Source organism: Pollicipes pollicipes, unplaced genomic scaffold, assembly GCF_011947565.3.
Source record: "Pollicipes pollicipes isolate AB1234 unplaced genomic scaffold, Ppol_2.1 Scaffold_7231;HRSCAF=8579_pilon_pilon_pilon, whole genome shotgun sequence".
NCBI lineage: Eukaryota > Metazoa > Arthropoda > Thecostraca > Pollicipedomorpha > Pollicipedidae > Pollicipes > Pollicipes pollicipes.
In genome coordinates, this window is record NW_023597034.1 from 41,371,597 (window position 1) to 41,398,006 (window position 26,410).

General features: G+C 57.2%; 2 protein-coding genes and 1 pseudogene across 4 annotated transcripts in view; 2 read left to right on the top strand and 1 right to left on the bottom strand.

Moving 5' to 3' along the window:
- Positions 1 to 243: 243 nt before the first annotated feature.
- LOC119110138 (uncharacterized) lies at positions 244 to 1,773 on the top strand. Its single transcript, XM_037233875.1, has 2 exons — positions 244 to 341; positions 438 to 1,773. Exons 1-2 carry the CDS (start codon positions 244 to 246, stop codon positions 1,207 to 1,209), a joined length of 870 nt encoding a protein of 289 aa, XP_037089770.1. The 3' UTR covers positions 1,210 to 1,773.
- Positions 1,774 to 2,547: 774 nt separating this feature from the next.
- On the top strand, positions 2,548 to 3,986 carry LOC119110139 (plasma alpha-L-fucosidase-like; annotated as a pseudogene).
- Positions 3,987 to 5,047: 1,061 nt separating this feature from the next.
- The window catches only part of LOC119109565 (NADPH-dependent diflavin oxidoreductase 1), a 35,502-nt gene continuing 14,139 nt past the window's right edge, over positions 5,048 to 26,410 (bottom strand). For all 3 annotated transcript variants that reach the window (XM_037233238.1, XM_037233236.1, XM_037233239.1), the window contains exons 4-6: positions 19,253 to 19,414; positions 8,560 to 8,783; positions 5,048 to 6,843 (exon numbers count right to left, since the gene is read on the bottom strand). In XM_037233238.1, the coding sequence (XP_037089133.1) occupies positions 6,615 to 6,843; positions 8,560 to 8,783; positions 19,253 to 19,414 (615 nt within the window). In that variant the 3' untranslated portion in view covers positions 5,048 to 6,614. The remainder of the gene's footprint in view (positions 6,844 to 8,559; positions 8,784 to 19,252; positions 19,415 to 26,410) is intronic.

Sequence of the window (26,410 nt, forward strand, 5' to 3'; positions counted from 1 at the left end):
AACTGCTAAAGAGGAGGATTGTTGAGTGGACAATCCCGTGCCGTTGGCATTACGAAACGCGTTGCGTCCGAAAAATACTTCCTTACTCTCCAGGTCATCGAAATCTTCCTGTTTCCAACCAAATGTGTGCATTTATAGTTCATGAGTACTTGCGGTCAGATCTAGATGATCCGTACCACAAACCCTGCGTCTGAGCGTGATGTGTAGAGCAGCGACCAGCCCTGGGAGCGCCGGTGGACGTTGATGCCGCTGCTCGAGGTGATGCACTCTCGACCGGCCGTGCCGGTGCTGCTGTGCGCGGGCCTGGCTCTGGGCGCGCTCTCCGTGCGGCTGGCGCTGCCGCCGCCCCCGTCGCTGCCGCTGCCACTGCGCTCGGCTGCCGGGCGGCCGCACGTGCTGACTGCCCGCCGCCTGCCGGGCGCCGACGCCGGCGTCAGCGTCCACTATCACCCGCAGTACGACAAGGCCTACCTGCGCCACCTGCACATCAGGAGCGCCGGCCAGCTGCCGAGCGTGGCGCATCGGCACGAGGTGCTGATGGGCGTGTCCGACCCGAGCTGCGACGACGGCCGCACCAACCTCACCCGCGACTGGGAGGAGGGCGCGCGGCCCTACGTCTGCCCGGCCGAGCAGCGGCTGTCGGTAGTGCCACCTATCCCGGGCCGCGTCGACTGCCAGCGCCGCCTGCCGGACGACATTCCCCTGGCGCACGTCTGCATGAACGCCAGCATCGAGTACGGTGCGGGCGTGCCGACGTACGGCCACCACCGGCCGCTCTGGCCCGTGTACGGCTCGTATCGGTACCTGCCGCCGCAGCGCTGGCTGCACAGCGTCGAGCACGGCGCGGTCGTGCTGCTGCATCACCCATGTGTGGAGCCGAACCAGCTGCGCCAGCTGCGCTCGCTGGTGCTGCGCTGCATCTTCAAGCATGTGGTCACGCCGTCGCTCCGCGTCGACCGGCAGCGGCCGCTCGTGCTCATCGCGCACGGCTGCGCCTTCCAGATGGCGCGTGTCAGCACCGAGCTGGTGGTGGCGTTCATTCGCGCGCGCGCGCTGCACGGCAAGGAGGGCCGCCTGGCCAAGCAGGGCCAGTTCCAGGACCAGCTGCTACGCGCGGCGGCGGCCCCGCCCGGCTCGGACGTCACCGACTCGGTGCTCTGTCCGTTCTACCCGAACCCCACGGCATCAGACAGTCTGTTCGCGGAGTGACGAGTGCGGCTGCGGCAGGGAGGAAGCATGGTTCGCTGGTAACTGGGTGCCAGCCAGACAGTAGGTGTATTCATTGTTACGTATGCAGCGGTCATCATTTTGCTTCAGACATCTGTTGCCAGCGATGCGCTTGAAACGCATCACAACGTAAGGAGACGGTGTAGGGCTGAGCTAAGTTATAATAGCACCAGCGTGTGCTGCCCCTTTTGTGTACGCGAAAGAATCAACGAGTATAGGTCCCTATGCAATGGGACCGACTCGTATGGGTGTACCAGTTAGTAATGATGCACCAGTCAGTGTAGTTGTACCAGTCTGTTAACGTATGCTAGTTACTATAAGTGCACCGGTCAGTATAGGTGTGCCAGTATAGGTGTACCGGTTTGGGTGTACCAGCTAGTATAGATGCACCAGTTAGTGTTGATGCACTAGTTAGCGTATGTGTAGCAGTCGGTGTAGGTGTTTGCATGCAATTTCTCCATAACGGCCATTGCATTTTATGACAGGCTTGTTCACAATCTGTCGCACAAAAGTAACTTGCGGAGAAGATATTATTGAATAAAACACGATATTTGGCACCCATTTTGATGCCGCAACCAATGCTAGGAGGCAGCTCGGGAGGCGAGAACATAGCGCGAGGGCTGACATTCGGGGCTGATGTGATCAGCTCCAGACGACCAGCTGCAGCTGGCGTGTGATAACTTAGTACCAGGATCGCCAGCCCGAGAAGAGGGGCTCGACAGCCCGCCATTTGGTCCGTCCCGGCCTTCCCCGTCACATCTAAAACTGTCCAGTTGGCCGGCTTGTTCGCAGGCCGCTGGATGGCAACACGGCGGGCTGCAGGGTGGGAACGCTCGGCGTGACCCGTTTGCTTCACGGCACAAGAAGGCAACTGCGCACTGAGTTACTGTGCAGCGCCGAATGTTTACGCTGGCGTCCAGAGAGCGGCAGATTTACGGGCGTGAGAGCCGTGGCAGCCGTTAGACTGGCGTGCTGTCGAGCTCCAAACTTCAGCCACTTAACCTGGAAAGGATGTTATTCACCGTTCCTGTGTCCTCGCGTTACATCAAGATTCGCTGGTGAAAATGCCGACATACGGAGAAAAGAAACTGATGCGAGACTTTGATGCGACACGAGTGATGTCTTTTGCACGAAGCCTGGCACTCAACTTCCGCTATTTTGCTGAAGATCCACGACCGCAGGTTCCCAGCTCGTCAACCCGCCATTCTTCGAGCCCGTGCGCGCTGTCGGGCTGGGGCCGGTTTCGATCCGGCAGCTCTCCCGGCCTGCGTCCGCCCACCCCGCGTCCCGTGTCGGGCCGATGACCGAGCGCGTGGAAACAGACGCACGGCGTCGGGCCGTACCTGACCGTGGCCGGGGAGCAGCGCGAGTCCAGAACCGCCATGCGTCTGACCGTGTGCGCAGCGCTGTGGATGACGGCGGCGGCGGCGGCGGCGGCGGCCGGCGCCGGGCCCTACCAACCCACCTGGGAGTCGCTGGACTCGCGCCCGCTGCCGGCCTGGTTTGACGACGCCAAGGTGGGCATCTTCATCCACTGGGGCGTGTTCTCGGTGCCGAGCATCGACGGCGGCTGGTTCTGGAACAACTGGAAGAACGGCGACCCCTTCCACGTGCGCTTCATGCAGGACAACTACCGGCCCGACTTCACGTACGCCGATTTCGCGCCGCAGCTCACCACGCAGCTGTTCGACCCCAACCAGTGGGCCGACCTGTTCCAGCGCGCCGGAGCCAAATACGTCGTGCTCACGTCCAAGCATCACGAGGGCTTCTGCCTGTGGCCGTCCAAGTACTCGTGGAACTGGAACGCCATGGACGTGGGGCCGCGGCGCGATCTGGTCGGCGAGCTGGCCGCCGCCGTGCGCAACCGCACCGACCTCGTGTTTGGCCTGTACCACTCGCTGTACGAGTGGTACAACCCGCTGTACCTGGACGACCAGCGCACCGGCCGGCAGCGCTTCGTCGACGGCAAGACGCTGCCGGAGCTGCACGAGCTGGTGGAGCGGTACCGGCCCGAGGTCATCTGGTCGGACGGCGACTGGGCCAACCCGCCCGAGTACTGGCGCTCGCGCGAGTTCCTCGCCTGGCTGTACAACGAGTCGCCGGTGCGCGAAACGGTCGTCACCAACGACCGCTGGGGCAACGGGACGGCGTGCCTGCACGGCGGCTACATCACCTGCCAGGACAAGTACAACCCGGGCGTGCTGCAGCCTCGCAAGTTCGAGAACGCCTTCACGCTGGACCTCGAGTCTTGGGGCTACGACCGGCGCTCCCACTACGGCGTCTACATCTCCATCGAGGCGCTGATCGCCACGCTGATCGAGACGGTCAGCTGCGGCGGCAACGTGCTCATCAACGTCGGCCCGACCAAGGACGGCATCATCATGCCCATCTTCCAGGAGCGGCTGACGCAGCTCGGCGGGTGGCTGGCGACCAACGGCGAGGCGGTGTACGGCTCGCGGCCGTGGCGCGTGCAGAACGACACGGCCACCGCCGGGCGTGTGGTACACGCAGCGCGCCGGCCGGCTGTACGCCACCGTGCTGCACTGGCCGGCCGGCGGTCAGCTGACGCTCGGGTCCGTGTCGGGCCTCTCCGGCTGCCGCCTGCTCGGCTACGGCCAGCTGGCCGCCAGCGGCAGCGTCGTCTCCTTCCCGCCGCTGCAGCGCGTCGCCGGCCGCTGGGCCTGGGTGCTGGAGCTGGGCGCTGCAGAGCGGCCTGCGCCCTGAGGGGTCTGCATCAGCGCCGCACGAAGCTGCTGTGAGCGATGTCCGGACGCGGGGACCGAACAGGACTTGGGTAATCAAGGTGGGAATCGGACAGCAATGCGTGTGTTGACAGTGCGGCGAGCGAGACTCCATCAGTGGGATAAGCTTCCCAACGCGATCATATGATCGCTACAGGTCGTTGGCAACTCCCTCGTCGGGAACATCGCATGCATGGGTAACGGGGCAATATTCTGACGTTTAACCACCGTGTCTAACATGAAGGGGTGAAATCGGCTGCCCAAGACACGCTCTGATGGTGCCCTGATATTACCGACGCATCGCACCCTGAATACCTGAGTTGATCATCCTGTGTATGTTGAAAGAGCCACGCCTTGCCAATTAAAGACGTTGCTGGCTACTACTTTCTTGGAGATATATTGTAATCGGCTGATCTCCCAGATATACTGTACAAGGCTGATGAATTCCAATGCACCAATTCATATTCAGTGATATAAATGATGATGATGTGATGCGAATGTAGGTCAATTAATACACTATTCAACTGACTAATGCACCAAATCATGGAACGATTACTTGCCCGACATCTCTTCATTGCGCTTAGCCTTTTCTTGAAATTTGAGTTGGGTCACAGGGCTGACATATTCTTCGGGTCATCACGACTTTCCAGCTCCTGAGGTCTCTCCGGACAACAGACCTTTACGAAACCCGTGGTTTTTGCTTGGGCGCTTGCAACCCCTCAGCAGGTGTCACGAAGAGCCTGGCGCCGTCCCCGTCACCGTCAAGAGCCTAGTGCCGTCCCCGTCACCATCAACAGTGCGGCGCCGTCCCCGTCACCTTCAAGAGTGCGGCGCCGTCCCCGTCACCATCAAGAGTGTGGCGCCGTCCCCGTCACCGTCAAGAGCCTGGCGCCGTCCCCGTCACCGTCAAGAGTGCGGCGCCGTCCCCGTCACCTTCAAGAGTGCGGCGCCGTCCCCGTCACCATCAAGAGTGTGGCGCCGTCCCCGTCACCGTCGAGAGCCTGGCGCCGTCCCCGTCACCGTCAAGAGTGTGGCGCCGTCCCCGTCACCGTCAAGAGTGTGGCGCCGTCCCCGTCACCGTCAAGAGCCTAGCGCCGTCCCCGTCACCGTCAAGAGCCTGCTGCCGTCCCCGTCACCGCTAAGAGTGTGGCGCCGTCACGATTTCAAGCCTGTATCGTAACCGACGATTTGGAAATCTTCATATTGTTCTGCCAGAAGGGGTGGGGGGCAAGTCCAGTATCTGGGATCCAATCCATGTGAGTAATAGCAACGCTGTGATCGAGGAGCACACAGTGTCCCGTTTGATTCGTCTCTCCAATTGCATAGCCTCGGGGCGAAGGCCCCAAGCAGTCGTCAATGCGGAGATTCCTGGTGCCTCCCTTTTAACCTTCATTAGCACAGCTCCTCATTCCTATCTGAGGCCATCCACGCCTCCATATTGCTGAATGTGTATGTCAGCAACTTTCGTGGCACCTTAAGGTGTAGCCCACAAGTTCGTGAACTGTTTGGATCGTGCCCCGTTCCGGATAAATTTTCCGCCTGCCCTGACTGTGAACTGCAGAGGAGCAGAAGTGCGGCCGCGCTACTATCCAGAGCTGGGGGATATGACACGGCCTGCATTCCACCCTGCTTGACAACGTTCGTACACAACACCCGTGAAGTCCACAAAAAGTGAGACCATAGTTCAAATTACCTTTGGTCTCACTTTTTACACAGCCGCAATGCAATTCCGCAATGCAAGCAAAATCCTGCCCGTCCCGATAGTTCAGTCAATTAGAGAGCCTGCCCATCAATTTACCAATCCGTGGCGGTGATAGGACTAAATTCGCTCAGGCACTCGCTGGTTATCCCTGACCAGGATGGCCTGCGGATGGTGCCGACGGTCGCGTTCATGGTCACGTGACATTGGAACGCAGGGCGCACGCACGTGCCGATCATTGCTATGCGTTAAGCTTTCGCCGCCGAATTGTCTTTGACCCAGAATTTCACGATCGGATGGCAGGTTCGGTCCTCACGCAACAGCGCTGCTTGGGGCGGGTGCTGGTACCAGGAGTCAATCAAGTAAACGTACGGGGTAAATCTTAACATACAAATTAACTGCGGGGAAATCCTATGTAGAACAATGCTAATTCATAGCCAAAGGCCACGCAGCTGCCATTTTTTCGTTACCATATTTAATTCGTAGATTCAAAAGAATAAAAGAAAAAATACTGCGTGAAATCACATGCGGTGCGGTGCTAAAAAGATCGTCAAAGATCATGCAACTACAATTCAAAGAAGCAGCGGTGGTTGTGCATGTAATATACATTCCCGTCACGCACATCGTGCTAAGAGCGCCCAGCAGCACCGAATGGGCACAGAGTGCGACACGGATTCAGAGAATCACTGAGCTACTGAACAAATCACTACCTCGGTCGCACCGTTATTACTTGGGATACTCAGCTGGGCCGACACCAACGTCTCTGCGAACAGCTCTACAGTCTACGCCGTTCTGCGTGTATTCGTGCACAGTTGGTAAAGGACGAACGCAGGGTTGGCCCCGCGGATAGCCATATTTCACTACTAGCGGGCGGCGCGCAGTTCTGCGCCGCCCAGCATGCAGAGCGTCGACCAGTCATGGCCCCCGCTGCCGCCGCCGCTGGTCCCTCAGGACCAGGTCTCGGTCTGGTAGCGTCCCTCGCGCTCTAGCCGCTGCAGGTACGCCTCCGCCTGCTCGGTCGTCAGTCCGCCCTGCTCCCTGAACACGTCGACCAGCGCCTCGGCCACGTCCTGCGGCATGCGGCGAGCGCTGCCCGCCACGCAGACGGTGGCGCCACCTGCGTCCACCAGCCGCCACACCAGCGCCGCCTGCTGTCGCAGCCGGTGCTGCACGTACCTGTCGGAGCGCACGGTCCGGTCACGTGGGGACGGCGACTGCCCGTGCGGCTGCCGATCGCGGTACCGTTGCAGGTGACGCCCGTCTTCACGGAACACAGGCGGTGGTGAGTTACGACGATAGCGATCAAGGTCGGCGACAAGAAGCGGCGGCCGGGTGATGGGCGAAATAACGGCGAGATGCAATCATGACAGTCCAAGACCGGGCCTACCGCTCGTAACGGTGAGCAGAGCGGGCCGGGGAACGATCCCTACTGCTGAGGCAGTTTTATACATTCTTTAATGTCAGCGCTCTCAGGCTATGCATGGTAACGGCATGATTACGGCCGCCAAGAATGCGTCGTCAGGGCCAGGAACACCGGCAGGCACCGAGGCACGGCCGATTAACACCAACCGACCGAGCAAGAGTCGCAGATAGCTGCAGCGCAACGCGGCCATCGGGGCTAGGCGCATAATTCCGCCGGTTCGCACTTGGCCATGGTTTTATTTTTAGCGTTTACAGCGGGGAGATAGCTCAATTATGCCGGTTACGGAGACTGAAGCCATCTGTTACACCTGCAATCTCACAATCCAAAAATAAATAAACTAAAAGGTGCGTTTACGGCGCTCATAACCCCACAACGCCTGACATGCACGAGCACATCCAGCACCTGGGGCACCTCAAGGACGTCCTCGTTACAGGCGCCAACCGTCGACCGTGCAGATCAGTGCAACGCTGCACAAAAGCTGCCCGCTGGAATCCATGCAGTGTGTTCTGCATGCGTGGCTCAATATTACTATATAAATTAAAAAACGTGTGATGACCGTACGCTAGTAATTACTAACGATCTCTCTCTCTCTCTCTCTCTCTCTCTCTCTCTCTCTCTCTCTCTCTCTCTCTCTCTCTCTCTCTCTCTCTCTCTCTCTCTCCTTTCTCTCTCTTCTCTCTATCTCTCTATCTCTCTCTACTGACCCTAACTTACCTTACCCTCACCCCCACCCTCACCCTCACCCTCATCCTCATCTTCATCCTATCTCTTCCTCATCCTCATCCTCATCCTCATCCTATCCTCATCCTACCCTCACCCTTCACCCTCACCTCACCCTCACCTAACCACTCACCCTCACCCTCACCCTCACCCTCACCCTCTCCCTCGCGCTCTTTCTCTCTGTAACACCATGGCAGTAATTTAAGGATGCCTGTTAAACTTTCGGAATTGTTTAAATTGTTTTTTCCTTGTTGTCCTCTATCGTAACTAGATGTTCGCCGACCGATGAAAACGTATGTCAGTCGTTTTTAGCAGTGTGCCTTCCCAGATAGAACAGTTCATTGGCATATAAATAATCGTGCTTGTCATACTACCAGCCAATAATTCTGATAGGATGATACTGACGAGGTAGCGTTCACGAACTTTATCTAAAAATCTATTGGCACACCACTTTTGTTATGATAAGCATATGGTTGGCAACACGCTTCTTAATCTGTCCGTTTAAGTTTGCCCTCTGTGAGCATGACACACGCAGAACTGCACACACGTAACAGTGCCGCTTTGCCATCATGGTTGACTGTTAGCTGGTGAGTACACATAGCAATGCTATCCAACATAACAAGGCATCGACTATGTCCCATCATGTAAAGACATCAGAACATAACAAAAAGCACCACCTGTCCACGCAGTTTGAGCCCCTGGGCGGCGCGGAGGCGGCCGAGGCCCTGCAGCGCGACGGAGCGACTCACACTTTGTCCTCCTGGTCACGAGAGAAGGCGCAGTGCAGCTGAAGCCGACCGGCGTCCACCAGACGACGCCACTCGTCGCCGAAGAAGAGGTCGGCCGCCCGGTGGCGACAGCCGAAGAAGAGGCAGAGCGGCCGCGGCCGGTCGGACGTCGCCTGCTCGCTGATGTAGCTGTGGAACGGCGCCACGCCCGTGCCCGGTCCGATCATCAGCACCGGCCGCTCCGGCTGCCGGAGGAGGGTCAGCGGTCAGCGGTCAGCGAACAGCGGTCAGTGGCCAGCGGTCAGCGGTCAGCGGTCAACAGTCAGCGGTCAGCGGTCACCGGTCGGCGGTCACCGGTCAGCGATCAACGGTCAGCGGTCAGCGGTCAGCGGTCAGTGGTCAGCGGTCAGCGGTCAGCGGTCAGCGGTCAACGGTCAGCCGGTCAGCCGGCCGGCCGGTCAGCGGTCAGCGGTCGGCCCGTCAGAGGTCAGAGGTCAGCGGTCAGCGGTCAGCGGTCAGCGGTCAGCCAGTCAGCCGGTCAGCCGTTCAGAGGTCAGTCGGCCGGCCGGTCAGAGGGCCGGCCGTTCAGAGGTCAGCGGTCAGCCGGTCAGCCAGTCAGCCGGTCAGCCGGTCAGCGGTCAGCGGTCAATCGGCTGGCCGGTCAGAGGGCCGGCCGGACATCGGTCAGCGGTCAGCCAGTCAGCCGGTCAGAGGTCAGTCGGCCGGCCGGTCAGAGGGCCGGCCGGTCAGCGGTCAGCGGTCAGCGGTCAGCGGTCAGCGGTCAGCGGTCAGCCAGTCAGCCGGTCAGCCGGTCAGCCGGTCAGCGGTCACCGGTCAGCGGCCAGCCAGTCAGCCAGTCAGCCAGTCAGCCGGTCAGCCGGTCAGCGGTCAGCCGGTCAGCCAGTCAGCCGGTCGGCCGGTCAGCCGGTCAGCCGGTCAGCGGTCACCGGTCAGCCGGCTGGCCGGTCAGAGGGCTGGCCGGCGGCGCTCAGCGCCAGAAGCAGCCGCGGCAGAGGTGAGGTCGTTAAAAGCAGGGTCCTGCAATCAGCAGGTGTCGTGCGAGTGTGGCGGACGTCAGGCTGGCTTCACAAGGTCCGAGTGGTAGGAAGGATTAACAGGATGGCGAAAATATGGCACGAGGTCTGACAGGCAGCGCATCCACACTTTGACAAGGTCAAAAGAATGGCGCAGGGATCACTCAGCATGGGCGGAGTGCCTCAAGTCACCGCCTTCGTCGCATCACCATCCCTTGTAGTACACAGCGCCGGCCGCATCGTGGGTGGGTACGCGTGATCGGGTGCGAGCCAAGGTCACGATGACGGGGACAAATCGGGGCCTTTGTGAATGCCAAGGAGTGACATGCGACAATCCCCCGGAAGGCTCATGTCCACGAAGCCCGGCCGCGAAAAGCTCGTGACTTACAACAAAGGCTGATCGATCACGAGACTGACGTTTGTCACCTTGACGACGGCAAGCCACACAAAAGCGCCGGCGCATTCTGGAGCGAAATCTGGCGCGGCTATCCCGAACAGACCCGGAGCGTGATCGGGCCCGGCCGCGTCGAAAAGGAAAGTAAACCAGATCACGCCAGGAGCAGCATGAAAGCCGACAATAACGTCAAATACGTTTGAAGGTTTCGCGAGTTAAGCTCTGTTATTAAGATGCGGAAAGGGATACCATATGCCTGCCCGAGTATTGGAGTAAAGAAAAGCTGGCCACATTGTACAGTACAAAGCGTAAGATGTTCGTGGAATGCGTGTCTTGCAGTCGTATCGCGATGCGTGGAACAAACTGCACGTTAAATTGGGGGGGGGGGGGGGGGTCTAACACCATCGACAGCACACCGCGTCCTGCAAAAGGTCCGTTCTCGGACAGGCAGGTTGGCGCATGTCAGCCCGAGCTGTTCCAGAGCACGTTAGCAGGCAGGTGTACCACTGGGCGGCGCGGTGTCTGAGTAAGTGCGCACCGCACGCCCGTGGGTGTGAAACACGAATGGAATCTCCCCACCGCTGCGCCCTGCTAGCCACTTGTTGCTCTCACGGACCGGTATTCAGAACACAGTGAGCGGGTACATTAGTCACCGCTGGGCTCAGATTAACCACTCTTTGTTTCGTTGCAAGGAACGCTGGAATTGCTCAGGCTGACAAACATCGACGAAATATGCAGCGTATCCACAAAAATGGAACGCTTAAAACAGTTTTATGGCACACGAGTGATAACTCGCCTATGGGCCGCTCGGTTGCGGAGCTTTGCTCAGGTGCAGTTACTTAAGAATTATGGGAACGTCTCCCAAGAGCGTGAATTTTGTTAGACTCACACGAAAACACAGAGAACGAATACCGAAATTTACAACGCTTCCAAACGAACGCCCGACGTGTTTACCTCGCGGGAGAAATGATGCTCTCGGTTGTCCTACGTCAGAGTCACGCCGTGGTTCGACTCGATACCTATTAATTTATCTATTTGTTGCAGTGATTTGCGGTATCCGGCTGACAATTGACTATTAACCCATGGTGATATACGATATGAGCTGCCGTGGTGACTGAACGGAGCCCTAACAGATAAAGGCACACAGTAGTAAAAGGCGCACAAACATACGACTACTGACATGTTATAATGCTCACATACGTTACGACCGATAGGCAGTAGATACAGTCAAGTCCATTGGTATAAATTATGCTCAAGCTTGAACACTAGTAGCGCCAGCACAGTTTTAGAACGCACCGGTTCTTTTACTCCTACGTGTTTCCTTGCCGAACTTACACCATGGGCCTGTGACCTGAACAGGCACGGTCTATTTAGTGGTCTCTCCGAATAAAACACCAGTTTGCCGCACTCCGGCTGCGGCTTGCTGATGGTGTGCTCACATGTCAGCTCAGAATGATACAGCAGCTGTCGGGGGCCGTGCAGAAATAACTTTGCGCATTTCTGGCTTTGTTCATATTCTCCCGTCCCAGTTACGCACTGGTTATACCTAGTATACTGGTACATACGTAACTGGTTAAACCGGGAGACCGCCTGCCCCTGGTAACGCTGCGTCCAGAAAACGTTCCAAAACGCCACGCCCGTTTGGCCCCTACTTCAGCCAGCAGCGGAGAACACAAATAGCGCGGGCGTTCCTCGTCATGAGAAGAAGCCAACTACATCTAGTATTTTTGGTATTAAGTCGTTTGTAAAGACTTGAGCGTGATCTAAAACTACACCTGAACAAATTGTTACACTGTCCAAAACATCCTCCTCCCTTACTTATCACGCCCTCGCTGCGCCCCATCAACTCACCCACCTCTCTCCTCCATCGGTGACAAAATTTATGCGCAAGCCTTTTTGGCCATTTCCAGCACCCCTTAACCTCGTAACGCACTGGTTATGCAGGGCATAACCCCCTCCCTCCCCCTGGTTACACCGTCTCAAACGTAATGTCCCAAAAAGTAACTGCCTCCCAACTGGGCCAGAAGTGCGAAACAAACACGGGCGTTTTGCCTGTCTCGCGAGCAAGCTAACGGTTTATGTCTAAATTCAGTTTTTAAAAATGCATCAAAAACACCGAATGATTATTTTCAACAAACCTAAGCGCAACATTACTCCGTCCAGCCCCTCCCTACATTACGGTTTGATTACGCTCCATGAACCGCCTCCACCTCCATACGTAACGTAATATATGGACGCCCCCTCAGATATTGTAATCCATTGCGATCCACCACATGTATAACTCTGCCCCTCTAGTCCATCACGGGGCTGGAAGGCATCCATCTGAAGTGTCGTCACGGATCTGAGAACTGTTTGCAAGTGTTTTCCAGCGACGATTTCAGCTGCAAAACTGGCGATTGCATCGGTGCGATGACGGTGCTGCGTTGGTCGCGCCCGGACCGGCAGACAGCAGGTGATGGGTACAAAGACAAACGTCTGAGCAAGAGGAGCGAAAGTCGTCCACGGAGGAGTGTCTCTGAGCCTGGTGATTGGGACGAGGTCGCCGTAACAGCGCTGCACCATTTTCCTGGCCCGGCTCCACACGTTCAGCTTCAGAGCTAAAACTACAACGACAATCTGGGTGCTCTGAGCTGGGCTTACACTACAGCGCTCGAAACTGCTAAAAAAGTCGGATGTTTTTATTCGAGAAGGCATGGCTCCGTTTTCGTTGGCTTTATTGTCAGCCGGAGAAGGTGACCGCTGCGGAAAGTATGACTCTTGCCCGTGCTGCCGCCCCGCCAGCCTCGCGGCGACGCGGCACCCTGCGTCAGCCAAGCACGAGCTGGAGCTGGAGCTTGAGCTGGTGCCGTGCACGGACGCCCATGGGTACGGCGCAGTGTCTGGGACCGAGAGTGTGCTCAAGGCGCTCACGCCGATTGCTGTGTCGCAGAGTTGTGTCGAACGCGAGTTCTTGTGATTCAATACGTGAATTATTTCCTGGAGGAGGCCTGCACATACTCACTGGAGGCCTTACGCGGTGCGTCTCTACAGTGTCTGGCCGAGTCCCCCTGGACTAACAGATCTTGCAGATCTCCAACGAGCGTTAGCATGGACAGTCTAGACTGATAATCTTGACATGCTCCAGTGGATACTGTTTTCAACGGCAGCTTTCATACTTACCGGCACGCTGCTAGGGGTCGGTTAACGGAGCTCTCTTCACTCTAGTATAGCTGTCTGTGCCCAGTGAGCCGGTGACAGTGCAGCAAGGGTTCCTCTTGGCTCCTGGCAGCAGCGGCCTCCCCGTGACTGGACCGTGTTCACCGACGACTGTCTGTACGACAGCTCGGTCGCGCTCGATGCTGGTGGTGTTGCTGAGCACGTGGCCGGCGAGGGGACGGAGCGACTCCCGGGTAAGTCGGCCCTAATTTGAGCTGATGAAGTTTGGCAGTTTGGGCATGTCGACGTACCGTATCATGTGTGGTCAGCTGGGGTCCGACCGGGTCTAGAAACGCAAAAAAGTCGCATGTCTCATCGTGTATTTCAGCCCCTTCAGGGCACCCATTTCTCCGGTTGCTGTCGCGCGCACTGGCGGCTGGGGAGCACTGCGGGCTAAGGCTGCTGATGACGCTGGACAATGGCCGGTGACCTCAGCCACGCCTGTGACGTCACCGGGAGTTCGGCCGGCGCCAAGCATTATCGCCTGGCACGTGGATAACGCAAACCTCCACCTCCGAATGGAAACTGAAAGCAGCACTGTAACTGGCGCCCCCGCCCGTTCGTCCAATGCAGTCCTCGCGCGTGGACTCCGCCATCCACGACTCTGACTGGCTGCTCAAGAAGCGTTGCTACGACCGGGTAGAGCTGCTTTTCTGCTTCTGTATCGCATACACGCACAACTTAACGATAAACTGTGGGTTACCAGCACAGCTGGTCATGTATCTTTTCAAAACACCACCGCAGGCCCATCTCCAGCACCCAGCTAAGCCTGAGGCCGCCAAGCGCATCAGCGCAGCCGGCTGCACCGTCCGGCGCGTGGCGAGGGCTGTCATGACGCCAAGCCCTGCTGTCTCCCGTGTAATGCTCCAGAGCAGGCGTGTCGGCCGAAGTCTCTTACATAATGTTCCAAAACAGGTGTGCCAGAGAGCGGCCGACCGGCGGCCGGCGCGCTCGCCCGCACGGGGGGATGCGGGGGACGGGTCAGGATGTGAAGGACTGTAACATCTCAAATAGTACTGTTTCGCGCGAGGGATGCGAAAACGAGCCTTCGAAACCAGTAATCGGAGGGACTAAAACACATTTGGGGAGAACTGTCGGCGCCGTTTGCCCGTCCTCAGGAAATGTTTCATCTACCCGGACCCCGGGTGGCACCAGGACGTCCGAGTGTAAATGCCGATGGGCTACAGCCCCATCATCAACACCATATGGTGTTGCCAATGCTACAACGATTCCGGTTGATGGCAGAGATAATTAAATAAATGGCCGCGCCGAACAAAAAACTGCCGAAGGTAATGCGAGTCAGAGAAGGGATCAGTAATCAAGTGGGAAGAAAGGGCAAACCTTCGGCCTCTCTCCTTTCAGGTTGTGACCTTCGAAAAGGAGCGCCGCTGTGTCGTTCAGTTCAACTCTAGTCGATAACTGAATTCCACGCCATCACCGGGAAAGAAGACGAAGCGTTCCTATTACAAGCATTGTGGCAGAAGACGCAGAATTCCTGGGACCGCAGTGTCGCTTCAAGCCCAGGCCGATTGTGAACACCTACTTTCGATAAATGCATCATTGTTAAGTCAACGTTAAAGGGAATGTTCCACATTTTAAGACATCAAAGCAAGCATCAGATATGATGGAATAAGCCCACTTATAACTCTTGATATGCTTGTGAGTGGAAAAGGCTGCTCTAGACAACACAGTTTTCCTGTGTGCTCCTCAATCTGTCATTGTTTGATTACATCATCGTACCTTGCACAACATTGATTGCAAGCCAATTAACGGCCGTCAGATCTGAAAATCGTGCTCACGAACGCCATATATGAACGACTCGACAAGTATATTTTTATTGGCCTTGATCGCTGCATGGCCAATGTAATAACAGGATCGAATGAAATTATTATGGCGTCATGGATGCCTTGGTGACCTTGAAATAGTCTGCACATCTTCGCGGGTGCGTAGCCTGGAAACTAGAAGGGTTCAGGTCTTAAGAAAGGCAGGGCTGTGAACTGCACAATCAAGACCTTCATGATGGCAATGTCCTCAAAATAGCTATTTCAGTTCAAAGCCCCATAATGTTTGCTCCCTGCTAGAAACAACGGTGCAGCGCAGCACCAACCGGGCAGATGTTCACTGCACCCTAAATGATCCGGTGTTCACGGGAACAAATTGCTCGCCTTTCGAGCGAGTTCTTTCAGTGCCTGAGCTCAGCCGGTTTCCTAAAGTAATCACATTGGAACGGTCCTGGCGACCGACACGGACTTCAGTGAGGTCCGGCCAAGCCACCAGCCAGCCAGATGCACCAGGCGCGCCATTTTTTTTTGGCGCCGAAGACGGCCAAGGTCAGCGAAGGGGACTGTGGAACTAAGCTGCGAATTTGAATGAATTCAGCGCGCCCTGAGGGTTGTTCCCATGCCGGAGAGCTTCACAATGATGTAGGATGACGATTACTCGGTCTTACAGCCCGGGATCAGACGAGGTGCTGTCAGGTGCTTCCTAGCTACTGCGCAATGACGGTTCACAGCGTGATATAAGCATGGAGAGCTCCGTGAGCTCCCCGACCGCATTGCCAGTCACATGACGCAGATGCAGGTGCAAGATTGATGGCAGGACTTGGGGACAGAACGATCCACGTGGCAGGACATGGTGGCATCCAGCCTTGACGTTCCTTCGATTCAAAATGGAATTGATCGGCGAAGTTTGGACAGGATCAAATCAAAATAATAATGGGCCCGCGACCATTCCACGGCTTTCACCTCCGCCAGCGCTGTAGAGAAGCATCTAGTCTTCACCACCGAGCTTCCGAACCAATCTCAGTTGCACTACGCACTCGCAGTCTATTCGCGGACTTCCTCGAATTCGTTTCGCAGTGTAATCAGCGGTAGGCAGCATGGCAAAAACCGGCCTGACCAAAATAGAAATCATTAAGCGAGCGCAAAAAACGGCGGAACGACAAGCAACACCTAGTTACCAAAAGCGCACTACACGCAGCATAACACGCGCCGGTGTTCGCCGGCGCCACCGGTCGCGTGCGTCACTCGCTGAGGCGCACTGGCTGACACCCCGTAAAGGATCCTGCGTATGGCCACACCGACCCCCAGCCTAATTAGCTAATTAGCAGGCGGAGCGGCCGGCAGTAAACCGGCGAGCGAGGGCCACATTCCACGTCCGTCATGCGGGAACGTTCGCCGACGGCTGGAGACCGGCGCGGTCGCGGTCGATCGTCGTCGGCGACGGGGTCGCCCGGCCGGCCGGCCGGCGGCACCCACGGTGAAGGCACGTGACGCGCGCGCGGGTCAGAGGTGATCGGCGCCGCGGTAGGGGGCGGGCGTGAGGCGCGCACCACCAGCCGAACGCGGCCGCTTTGGTCGGTCGGTTTTCGTCAGTGCCGGAATGGTTGCTGGCGCTGTTACGGCGGCCGAGATTGGTCGGTTTGAAACGTGTCGCTCGAGGGCTATCCCAGCTTCAGGTGTCGGCAAGCGCGCACGGTTGTGAACGTGCTTCGAGGGCCAGAGCGCGGCAAACAGCAGACTTCCACACACAAGTCGTTGCACCAGGACATATCGAACAAAGGGCACGCATATCTCCCAAACGCAGCCTAACCACCATCGCCTTTTCCCAGAAGCCTTTGTTTTGCCCTGCAGCGCGGCAGCCTGTCGTCCAGACGTGCCTTGCGACACCGGTCTTATCCGGGCGCCGCTAAAAAGTGGTCTCGTTTCCCGAGCCGACCCGGCAGGCCTTGAAAACCGGCCTGCACGGGAAGACGCTCAGGAGAGCCGGCCAGCGCCCGACGACAGACGCGGCGCCGGCTCCGCTCCGCCCACGGGCGGGGCAGGCGTCGTCCCCCGCACGGCCACGCCACCAGGCACCGCCGTCCGGCGGCCGGGTCGGGCGCCGCCGCCACCGGGGCTCCGGGACCGGGAGCTGTTCTCAGCTGCGCGGGTGTGGGGTGTTGGGCGGGGGTGGGGCGTGCCTGGCGCACCGCTCGGCCGCCGCCGCGGGGCTGCCGCGGCCGGAGAGCTGCAGCCGCCGACTCTCGCTGCGAGTCGCCGCCGGCGCGACACCGCGCTCCGCTGACCGGGTCAGCCGCACTCCACACCGCCGCCGGCCTCCGGAGAGCCACCCTCCCAGAGACAACCACGCCGACACTGGGCCCGGCCGTCCCGCCGCGTATCTCGTATCCAACGCCGACGGCGGCGCAGCGCCGTCCCCAGGCGTGGGCGGACGTCTACCCCCGCTCCCCCTCCCCTTACTGCCCCCTCCGATGGCAGTCCATGACCTCGCTGGCAACCGAGTGATTGGCCGACCGTTAAATTACGCGCCGTCGCCGGCGCCGGCCGGTCCGCCGAGCGAACGATGAACGCCGTCGCCGCCAACCTCCGGCTCGAGCCAAAGTCGGCCGCCGACCGGCGCCATCTCGTCGTCGGCTCGGATACCGGGAGAAGTCCTTGGCGCGTACGTCCCGAGGTAAGGCCTTGGAGAGACGCTTTCTGGAGCATGTGGAAGCGGCCAGAGGGCCAGGGAGATGGATGGGACGGCGGATGTGGAGCAGGCAGCTGTTGGCGCGGGAGTTCGTTCAGCATAACGCAAATCGTAAGGCATAAACAACGCCCGAACAAGGGGTAACTTTTTGGTCAGAGGGACATGGTCTGACTGCCAATCAGATCCGCAAAATCCGCCCCGCTGACAACGGGCGGGGGGGGGGAGGGGGGACGTGATGTGAACGAAATCGCGCAGCAAAAGTGGACTATGACCACTAACCCAGTTTTCCTCACGGACAACCCCCTGAAGGGAGCACATGGACGGGCGAGACGTCAGGACAGACGGCCATACGTTCGTAGGGGCGGCGGATGCCCCGCCAGATAAGCCCGGCTAAAGCACGGCCGGCGCAGCAGAACACGCCATTCAATTCCCCGCACACACCCATGCAAGTTTCACGAGTCACGAAGTCGTCGTTTTCGGCACGGTAGATAACATTAGGAGACGAAAGCAATTTATGCATACAAGCACCGCAGTAATGTTGCAATGGTCATTCAATTAGCCACGTGCAGCCGGTATATCATTTGAGCAGCGATAGCCTTTTTGGGGGCGCTGCGCAGGACCATATCGGTAACGAACCACACGGCAGGCCATAAATCTCTATTGACGGCCGGTGGGTCCATAACGACCCGCCAGAGGCGCTCTTCGTGCATATCTGACCCAATTAAGTAGCCAATAATAAATATGAAGAGACAATGATGAAACCAGAAGCACCAACGACGCCAAGTAAATGAGCATTTAAAAACCCATCCCCGGTAACGCTATCACCCTGCTTATTGACCGTCAGTGACAGGTGGGGCCGAAGTACTGATATACATCCCACGGCCCACGAACACAACATTCGTGTGTCCCCTTCTGCAACGTATTTCTCCGGCCATGCTGCCGGTCTGTAATGCAAAAGTAGCCTAGGCAACAGCGGCTCTCAGGCAGCCGGCGAGGCAAGACTGGTGGCTCGGGTCTATCAGCGCCGGGCTTCAGACACAGCGACAGCGAGTCGTTTGTCGTGTCATTATGTAACGGTCAGCTGGCGCTCGGCCAGCGGCACCAGCCCGGTCCACCCGGCCGCGTGTTAACACCGCGCGGCGAGAACAGCCCACCGGCCCGGCCCGCCGGCCGCGTGTTAACACCGCGCGGCGAGAGCGGCGAGAACAGCCCGCCGGCGCGGCCCGCCGGCCGCGTGTTAACACCGCGCGGCGAGAACAGCCCACCGGCCCGGCCCGCCGGCCGCGTGTTAACACCGCGCGGCGAGAGCGGCGAGAACAGCCCACCGGCCCGGCCCGCCGGCCGCGTGTTAACACCGCGCGGCGAGAACAGCCCACCGGCGCGGCCTGACTCGGCTCGGCGGACACATGCGACCTTCTGCTGAGCTGGGACAGCGCCAGGCGGGAGGGGGTTCAGCGCCGACAGCGACCTCTGCTTAGCGCGGGCTCGGACTGAAGCTACGCACTGACATCCAGTGTAGCAGAAAAACAAGGAACGTACTTAACGCGCGTGGGGCCGCCGCGGCGAGAGGCCGTCGCACAGCGGACGGTGGAAGCGAACAGAGCGGGGCGCACTCACTGACCTCCTGGGGGAAGCGCAGCGTGCCCGGCTTGACGGCCAGAGTGACCGGCTGACCGGGCGTCAGGCGGGACAGCCAGGTGGAGCACAGCCCCACGCGGGGGCTGGCAAGCCGGCTCCTGTACCGCACCACAGCCACCAGAATCTGGATCTCATCCGGGCAGACCTGCAACGGCACAAAGACAGCGTACAGGTCCCAAACACGACGGAACGCCCGATCCAGGCGATGAGGTCCGTCCAAGACAAACACGCTGTACCGGCGTCATGCACCGTGACAACTCGCCGCCACATTATCTGCTCTTGACAGCGGATAAGCCAGGTGAAAAACAACACCCGGTAAACGGATCAGCATGCTCACGCGGGGAACGTTATATAATATCTGCGGACACGGTCGAACGGAACACGGGGCCGTGCATAGTTGGCAGCTTGAAGACAGGTGTGGGTGTTGGACAACAACCGCTTCATGATTCATGAACGTAAAATTCGTCATGCAACGGCAAGTTAGTAACACCCACCAATCAAAGAGCGGAAAATGGCAGAGTTAATGTTCCAGAGCGTATGGCGACCGAGGGATTCGCTACCCGCCGATAAAGCAGAGGGCTTGCATACGTCCACATCATCGAGAAATAAATTGATTGCATTTCAAATAAAAATGACACTGTAACGGCTGGCACCGTGTGAAGAGCTGGACCCTGATATCAAGCGAGAGAGTTATTGGAGGACGGGCCCCAAGTGCGCTCACTGATCCCGCCATGTGATCAGGAGTCCGCTCATGAAATGGCCCCTTACAAGCACCTCAAAGTACAACAGCGTGAGCAGCCATTGCGATTACATTCCTGTGATCGAGTCCGGTGCTTTCACATATGGGGTCAAATCCGGACAAGCGCAGGACGAGCGCCTATAACCGTTGCGATAAGAAAGTTACTTGGACCAAAACGCGCTGCACTGCATAGGGATTCTAGGTACCTTTAACTTCCTACCGACTCGGCAAAATCCTCCGAACTTCGCAAGGCGCTTAATGAAGGGACTGGAAACTTGCCGCCTCAGTGGTACTTCAATCCCCTAAGTGCAAAAGTCATCGGGGTCCATGAGACCTGCCCTACTCCCTGTACTTATGGATCCCGATCACTGCATGTGCTCCGAGCGTAGCTGATCCTGCGTTAGCCCCATAATAGAGCCCACCGTTCGCAACGGCCGGTTGGTCCATAGCCGAAGGCGAAGGGCCGGACCCGCTACGGAGAGGCACTGAGTTCCTACGGCAACGAGGCGCGCCGCTAAGTTGCACTTCCCACACACTCTGTCCTCTCCAGTGACTTGGGCCGACTCCCCGCGCTCCCCTCCCGCTCCATAAAAAGCTTATCACGATGGGACGAAGGCGGAACCATTACGTCATCGCGCACCAGCCCGAAGATGAGAGCTCGTAATACACCGCTAGCCGGGCCGGGACCGTCATCGAGGCCCGTCCCTCCGGATGCAGTTGGCAGAGCGGAGGTCCGGGATGGAACGGCACTTGAGGACGCTGCCAGGAAGTCCTATCGGGGCGGCATCGACGGCGAGGCAGGTGCCCGCTCTGACCTTGGCGTAATTCGCGTCCCCGCCACGGCCCGGCCTCTCAGCGCGGCCGGAGCGCGTAGGCGCCGCGTGCCGGCGGCGCGCGGACACGCAGGGGCCGTCTGACCCGGCCGGGGTCACGTCGTGCGCGGCGTGCGTCTGCGCTGCGCTGCGCCCGCTTCCGCCACCGCCCCCTCCCCCCCCCCCTCCACGCATCTTCCCGTGTATAGGCAGCGCCACGACCAGAGCATCACTCGGCCGCCGCCGGCCGCGGTCGTGCCGGGCCCGGCCCCACGAGCGGTGACGCGGCCGTGATCCGTTAGCGGCTGCTATCTGAGCTCGTAACGTCACCGACGGCGTGGCGGTGGTGGCGGGGCGTCTGGCCGCGCGCCGGCACCGACTACAGGTGTCACAGGTGTGACCCCTCTGCTAAGCGGAGGGGGGGGGGGGCTAGAGGTGAAGAGCGTCGGATCGAATACAGGTGTAACCGTCTGACCTCAGAGCGGCTCCACTCGGCTAGACTGTCAGATCGCCCGCCTGCCGACTAAACCGCGGAGCTCTGGCTAACTCTCACATATCTCTTCCAGACTTTTCGTCGAGGTCGCTACCGGCGCCGCCCACCAAATCGTTCCGTTACGCTGGACTGGAAAAGGCATACTTTGCTCCTAATCGGAGACAATGGGGAGGAAAACAGCGACGATCCCCGCAGAGACAGGAAAACTATCCCAATCAGCCGGACCTCGACATCCTGACATGAGCGCTATTTAAAACATCACAACTCTCCACCATCGTTTTTTTTCTGGAAAGGCAGAGAGGCTGATTCAGATCCCTTGCACCGGAGAATGCCTATGATTCGAAAACTTATAATTCAAAGTCAAATTTGACCACTTGAATATCATCAAATACATCTGAGCTGCGCTTTCATCCATGCCATGCAAGGCCAGAGGAAGAATGCTCCACTGTTCTCTTGAGCTTTTCAAGAGTATCCAACTTTTGTGCCACGCCATTTCTGACATTGTGGACGCGCTACTCCTCTTTCAACCCCGGTTCCACACTTTAATAAGTGACGGCAACAATATTCTAATCTTTAATGAAAATCGTTTTGACATTCACAAACCCGTCTCGCGTTTTTACGTAGCGCAATGGCTTATGTCTCGCGTGATTTAAACCATTTCCTTCGTCTGAACACCACACTATGAGCCCCAGCATCTTACAGCAATCAAGCGCACGCTTACAATACGTAGCAAAAGCCGGATACGCTGACCTACAACATGCCCGACGATAAAGCTCGCAGGCGCTACGGGCGTTAGAGGCGACATAATAGGCACATGTTCTTACATCACCGCCATTTCAGCTCGCTCCACAACCCATGCCCTTGAATCTATTTCTGCAGTTTAATAACCTCATCCAGTTATTTTTCGCCGGCAGCTCGCTCATGAACCGCGCAGTTCCGAAGATGGGCGCTGATTTGTCCGTCACATATAGCCATACAGACCGCACTTAACGTCCAGACACCGGGAGCCGATACAAGCCATTTCGACAGGGCTCCAGTGCATAAATTCCGTCCACGAGATGAGCGCACTGGCCTGCACGATCAGCAGATCGTTATACAGGTACCTAAGAGCGTGCTCATGGCTGTACAGCTTCTACACGAGCAGCCGACGGTCTCGCCGCCCCATACGACGGCAGTGGTCTCGGAGGCGCCACGAGAATCTCCAGCGAGGAGTTGGAAGCACGACAGGCGCATCGTTCAGCAAATACACTACCCTTTAATTGAAGGATTATGCGAGTCCTAAGAGGCTCATCCACCTGACAGTGGAAGGAGACAGTGTTTCAGTCTAGTCTCTTCTCGATGCCCAGCAGCCGGACAGAACAGGCGTACCGTTGCTGCGGCCAGGAGCGTAATTTCGCAAAATGACTTAGGGGGAGGGGGCTGAGGAGTAAAAAATGGCAAAACGCATCCCAAGACACACCAAAAACGTGCTTTCCGCGCGGAGTTGGCCCACTTTGTTCTAAAAACCGGGCAGGGGGCCTGGAGCCAGGTAGGAAGGGTAGGGAAGGGAGCCCCTCAACTGAATGGGAAACTACGCCCCTGGCTGCGGCTGCCGATCGGAGATCCAATGTTCCTGTCACGAATCACAGGAATAGGATGCGAGCCGCGATAACTCACCTTCGGATCGTCATTCATGCATGCAGTCCGCACCGCTGGTCACGGAATAACTTGTGTACACAACGGGACGAGCAACACTGGCATGGCGAAACGACTGATTCACATTTAACACCCAGTGATCCAACAAGGAATGAGATCATGGCCCTGTCTGCTGTTACGGGCACTGGGCGTTCAAAACACATTTTGAAAATACATTTTTAAGCCAGGAAAACCCTAATTCAAAACAGCTAATTTTTAAACCTTAGTTTAGCTGTCAGCCTTCCAACAGCGACGTGAATTTGTTCTTACCCGCACTGAAGGTGACACCAAAATGCGGCCGTTGCTGTGCCGTAACTTGCCCTCACAGTGTCCTTACATTTCGGTCTGTAATAATGCCGATGCTGACACCAATATAGGATACTAGCTTCCTATGGCTGAGATGTTACAGTCAAAACTTCGCAGAAACATCAGGCGCGGATGACAAGTCTGGACGGAGCACATGCAATGCAACCTTCTTCTCGTCGGGCTACAGAAAAACATACTTTTGGTGCATCCGATTAATCGTATAATGAGCACAAGTTCGGACTAACAGGCCGGCAAATACGGAAACAAACAGCTATTGCCTTTCTGCCATCCGTCTGGCTGCCAACACCACCGCTTTGCCAAAAATCGACTTACATGTACTTCACTTAATCGCTCTCTGCTCAAGACGAGCATGAGACGCAAACGTTAGGAGCAGGCGGAGGCAAAAATTCCCTGCCAGCTTCAGCGGCCGTGCCATCTTCGGCGTTTATACGACCCCTGGCGATCCAAAGCACGATGCGGTACATACGCTGAGTAACGGCCCATTCTGTACTGCACGGTGTACTGTATCATGTACATGGCTTACGAGGTCGACTTCGGTCACCTTAACGTGTTACTGTACGTGAGTCACAACCTTCGATCCGGTCATCCCAAGCTATCACTCATGGATGACCTGTCAGCTGGGGTCATCACTCATGGATGACCTGTCAGCAGGGGCCATCACTCATATATGAACTGTCAGCAGGGGCTTTCACTCATATATGAACTGTCAGCAAGGGCCATCACTCATATATGACCTGTCAGCAGGGGCCATCACTCATGGATGACCTGTCAGCAAGGGCCATCACTCACGGATGACCTGTCAGCAAGGGCCGTCACTCATATATGACCTGTCAGCAAGGGCCGTCACTCATATATGACCTGTCAGCAAGGGCCATCACTTACGGATGACCTGTCAGCAAGGGCCATCACTCATGGATGACCTGTCAGCAAGGGCCATCACTCATATATGAAATTCAGCAGGGGCCATCACTCATCTATGAACTGTCAGCAGGGGCCATCACTTATATATGAACTGTCAGCAGGGGCCATCACTTACGGATGACCTGTCAGCAGGGGCCGTCACTCATATACGAACTGTCGGCAGGGGCCATCACCCACGGATGACCTGTCCACTGAGGCCTTCACCCATGGATGACCTGTCGGCGCGTACCAAAAAAGGGAACATCGCGGTTTTATCGCTTTTCAGATGTACGCATCGTTCAAAGCCGCTCATGTCAAAGCGCGTCTCTGTTTACGTCTGAGGGTAAGCAGCCTGCGTCATCACTTCACCCACCATAATCTTGGTCTTCGATGACATGACGCTTCTAAATTGCATGTACCATACTGATAATGATGTACCACAAAGGTCATTTCAGCGTTATTTTGGACAATTTCCAAGACGTGACCTGGCGTGACCTCGGCCCTCGATGATTCCTCCGTCACCATCGACGCATACCCTTCAATTTGGCTCGCGATCTGCCACGTGAGGTAACTTTCCGCTGAGTTGGTCATCTGACTGGGGGTAGCCCTTTCAGTTTAGGTTATTGGTCGATCATGAAAGCCTGTCGCTCCTAACCATAGATTATGTAGCGGCTTGTTACAATACAAAATGCATTTATTCCAACTACTTAAGCGGATAGACACAGCGTTAGGAAAAAAGTTTAAAAAAGTTAGAGAAAAAAGCGTCACGACGGCCTGAATGAGAGTGAAACGATCGGTAACGAACGTTCCAGTGCGAGCACGTACCCGGCCACCTTCCTTCTGAACTGCAGCACACTTGGTAGCCAAAAACCTACACCGCGCATTCGCTAAAACCGTCTCGCATTTTGGGGATGCTGGAACAGAAGCGCATCAAACGGGGATCCCGAGCGCAGGTCACATCAAACGGGGATCCCGAGCGCAGGTCACATCAAACGGGGATCCCGAGCGCAGGTCACATCAAACGGGGATTCCGAGCGCAGGTCACATCAAACAAACCCCGCGTACGCGCAGCAGAGATAGACTGCCGCGCGGAAACATTCCATATGAAAAGAACGATGGTGTGACTGTGGAGTCCGCACGTTCCGAAAAAAAACATGGGTCCACGTTGTCTTCAGCGGGCTGCCACATCCCCCCCCCCCCCCCTCCCACAAAAGTACTGCGCCAGGATGCGTGCGCTGAAGGGAAATGTCCGACGACTGGCGGCGAGCACACCTCCATGCAATTCATTTACGTTTAACTCTTTCTAGTATTTCTCTGTGGATCTCAGTTGCCCCAGCCCGAGTTACCTCCTACGCCACAAAACAGATCGCGCCTTGGCAAAGTAAGTGGCCGCATAAAAATGCTGCCAGCCTAATACCCTCATGTACTCGGACCTAGCAATAGTTTTGCATATTGGTGTGGTTCATTGCCACAACAGTTCGTAGCCTCAGGACCACCAGATAGAATGATACAGTACATGTGTTCGGCGTCACGAGTGCGTCGTAGCACACGTTGACCTTTTCATATGTAGGTGTTCCAGAATCGCAATAAACTAAAACTTCTCGGTTTGGCGTGAAAATATAACAAACTAAGATAGCCCCATCTCCCCTCGAAAAATGGCGGAAACGCATCAAGCCCCTGCCATTTCGTACTTAGGGCCAGCTCGCAAACATATCCGAGCATTCCAGTGTTCCTTCTGTACTTCCATGACCTTACTCGTCATAAATTTCAGGGCCTTCATTGTGCTAATTATGAGGGCATATCACCGCACAGCCAAGGCCACATCATCTCACCACCAGCGTTAGTTTGAGGGACATCCAAGGACACCAGAGCCTTCCAGTTACTTTTTCTCGCCAGCGGCGGCCGCCGGCCATAAACTCTGCCTCTGCCCGAGGGCGGGGCGGCACGCGGCGAAGCCCAGTAACGCGCCACGGGTCCCCGCCGCCGCACTGCATAAAGACCAGCTGCCAGGAGCACGCGGTATGCAGACATGAACCCACCGCATACCATCTGGTTTGAGCCGCTGTACTGTTCACAGAAACCGCAGCGAATCGCAATGTTTGAATCCCTGGCTGGGTGGCTGCTGGCCGGATCGCCGGCAAGCCCGTTACTTATATATGACGTCACGGCTCAAGCCCATCTGCTGCTCGGCCGAGA

What these genes read in the sequence shown, in the direction of transcription:
- LOC119110138 (XM_037233875.1), top strand. Translation starts at nt 244, where the DNA reads ATGCCGCTGCTCGAGGTGATGCACTCTCGACCGGCCGTGCCGGTGCTG. An exon ending in TCCGTGCGGCTGGCGCTGCC is followed by an intron (nt 342 to 437) that starts GCCGCCCCCGTC and finishes CGCCGGCGTCAG; the next exon opens with CGTCCACTATCACCCGCAGT.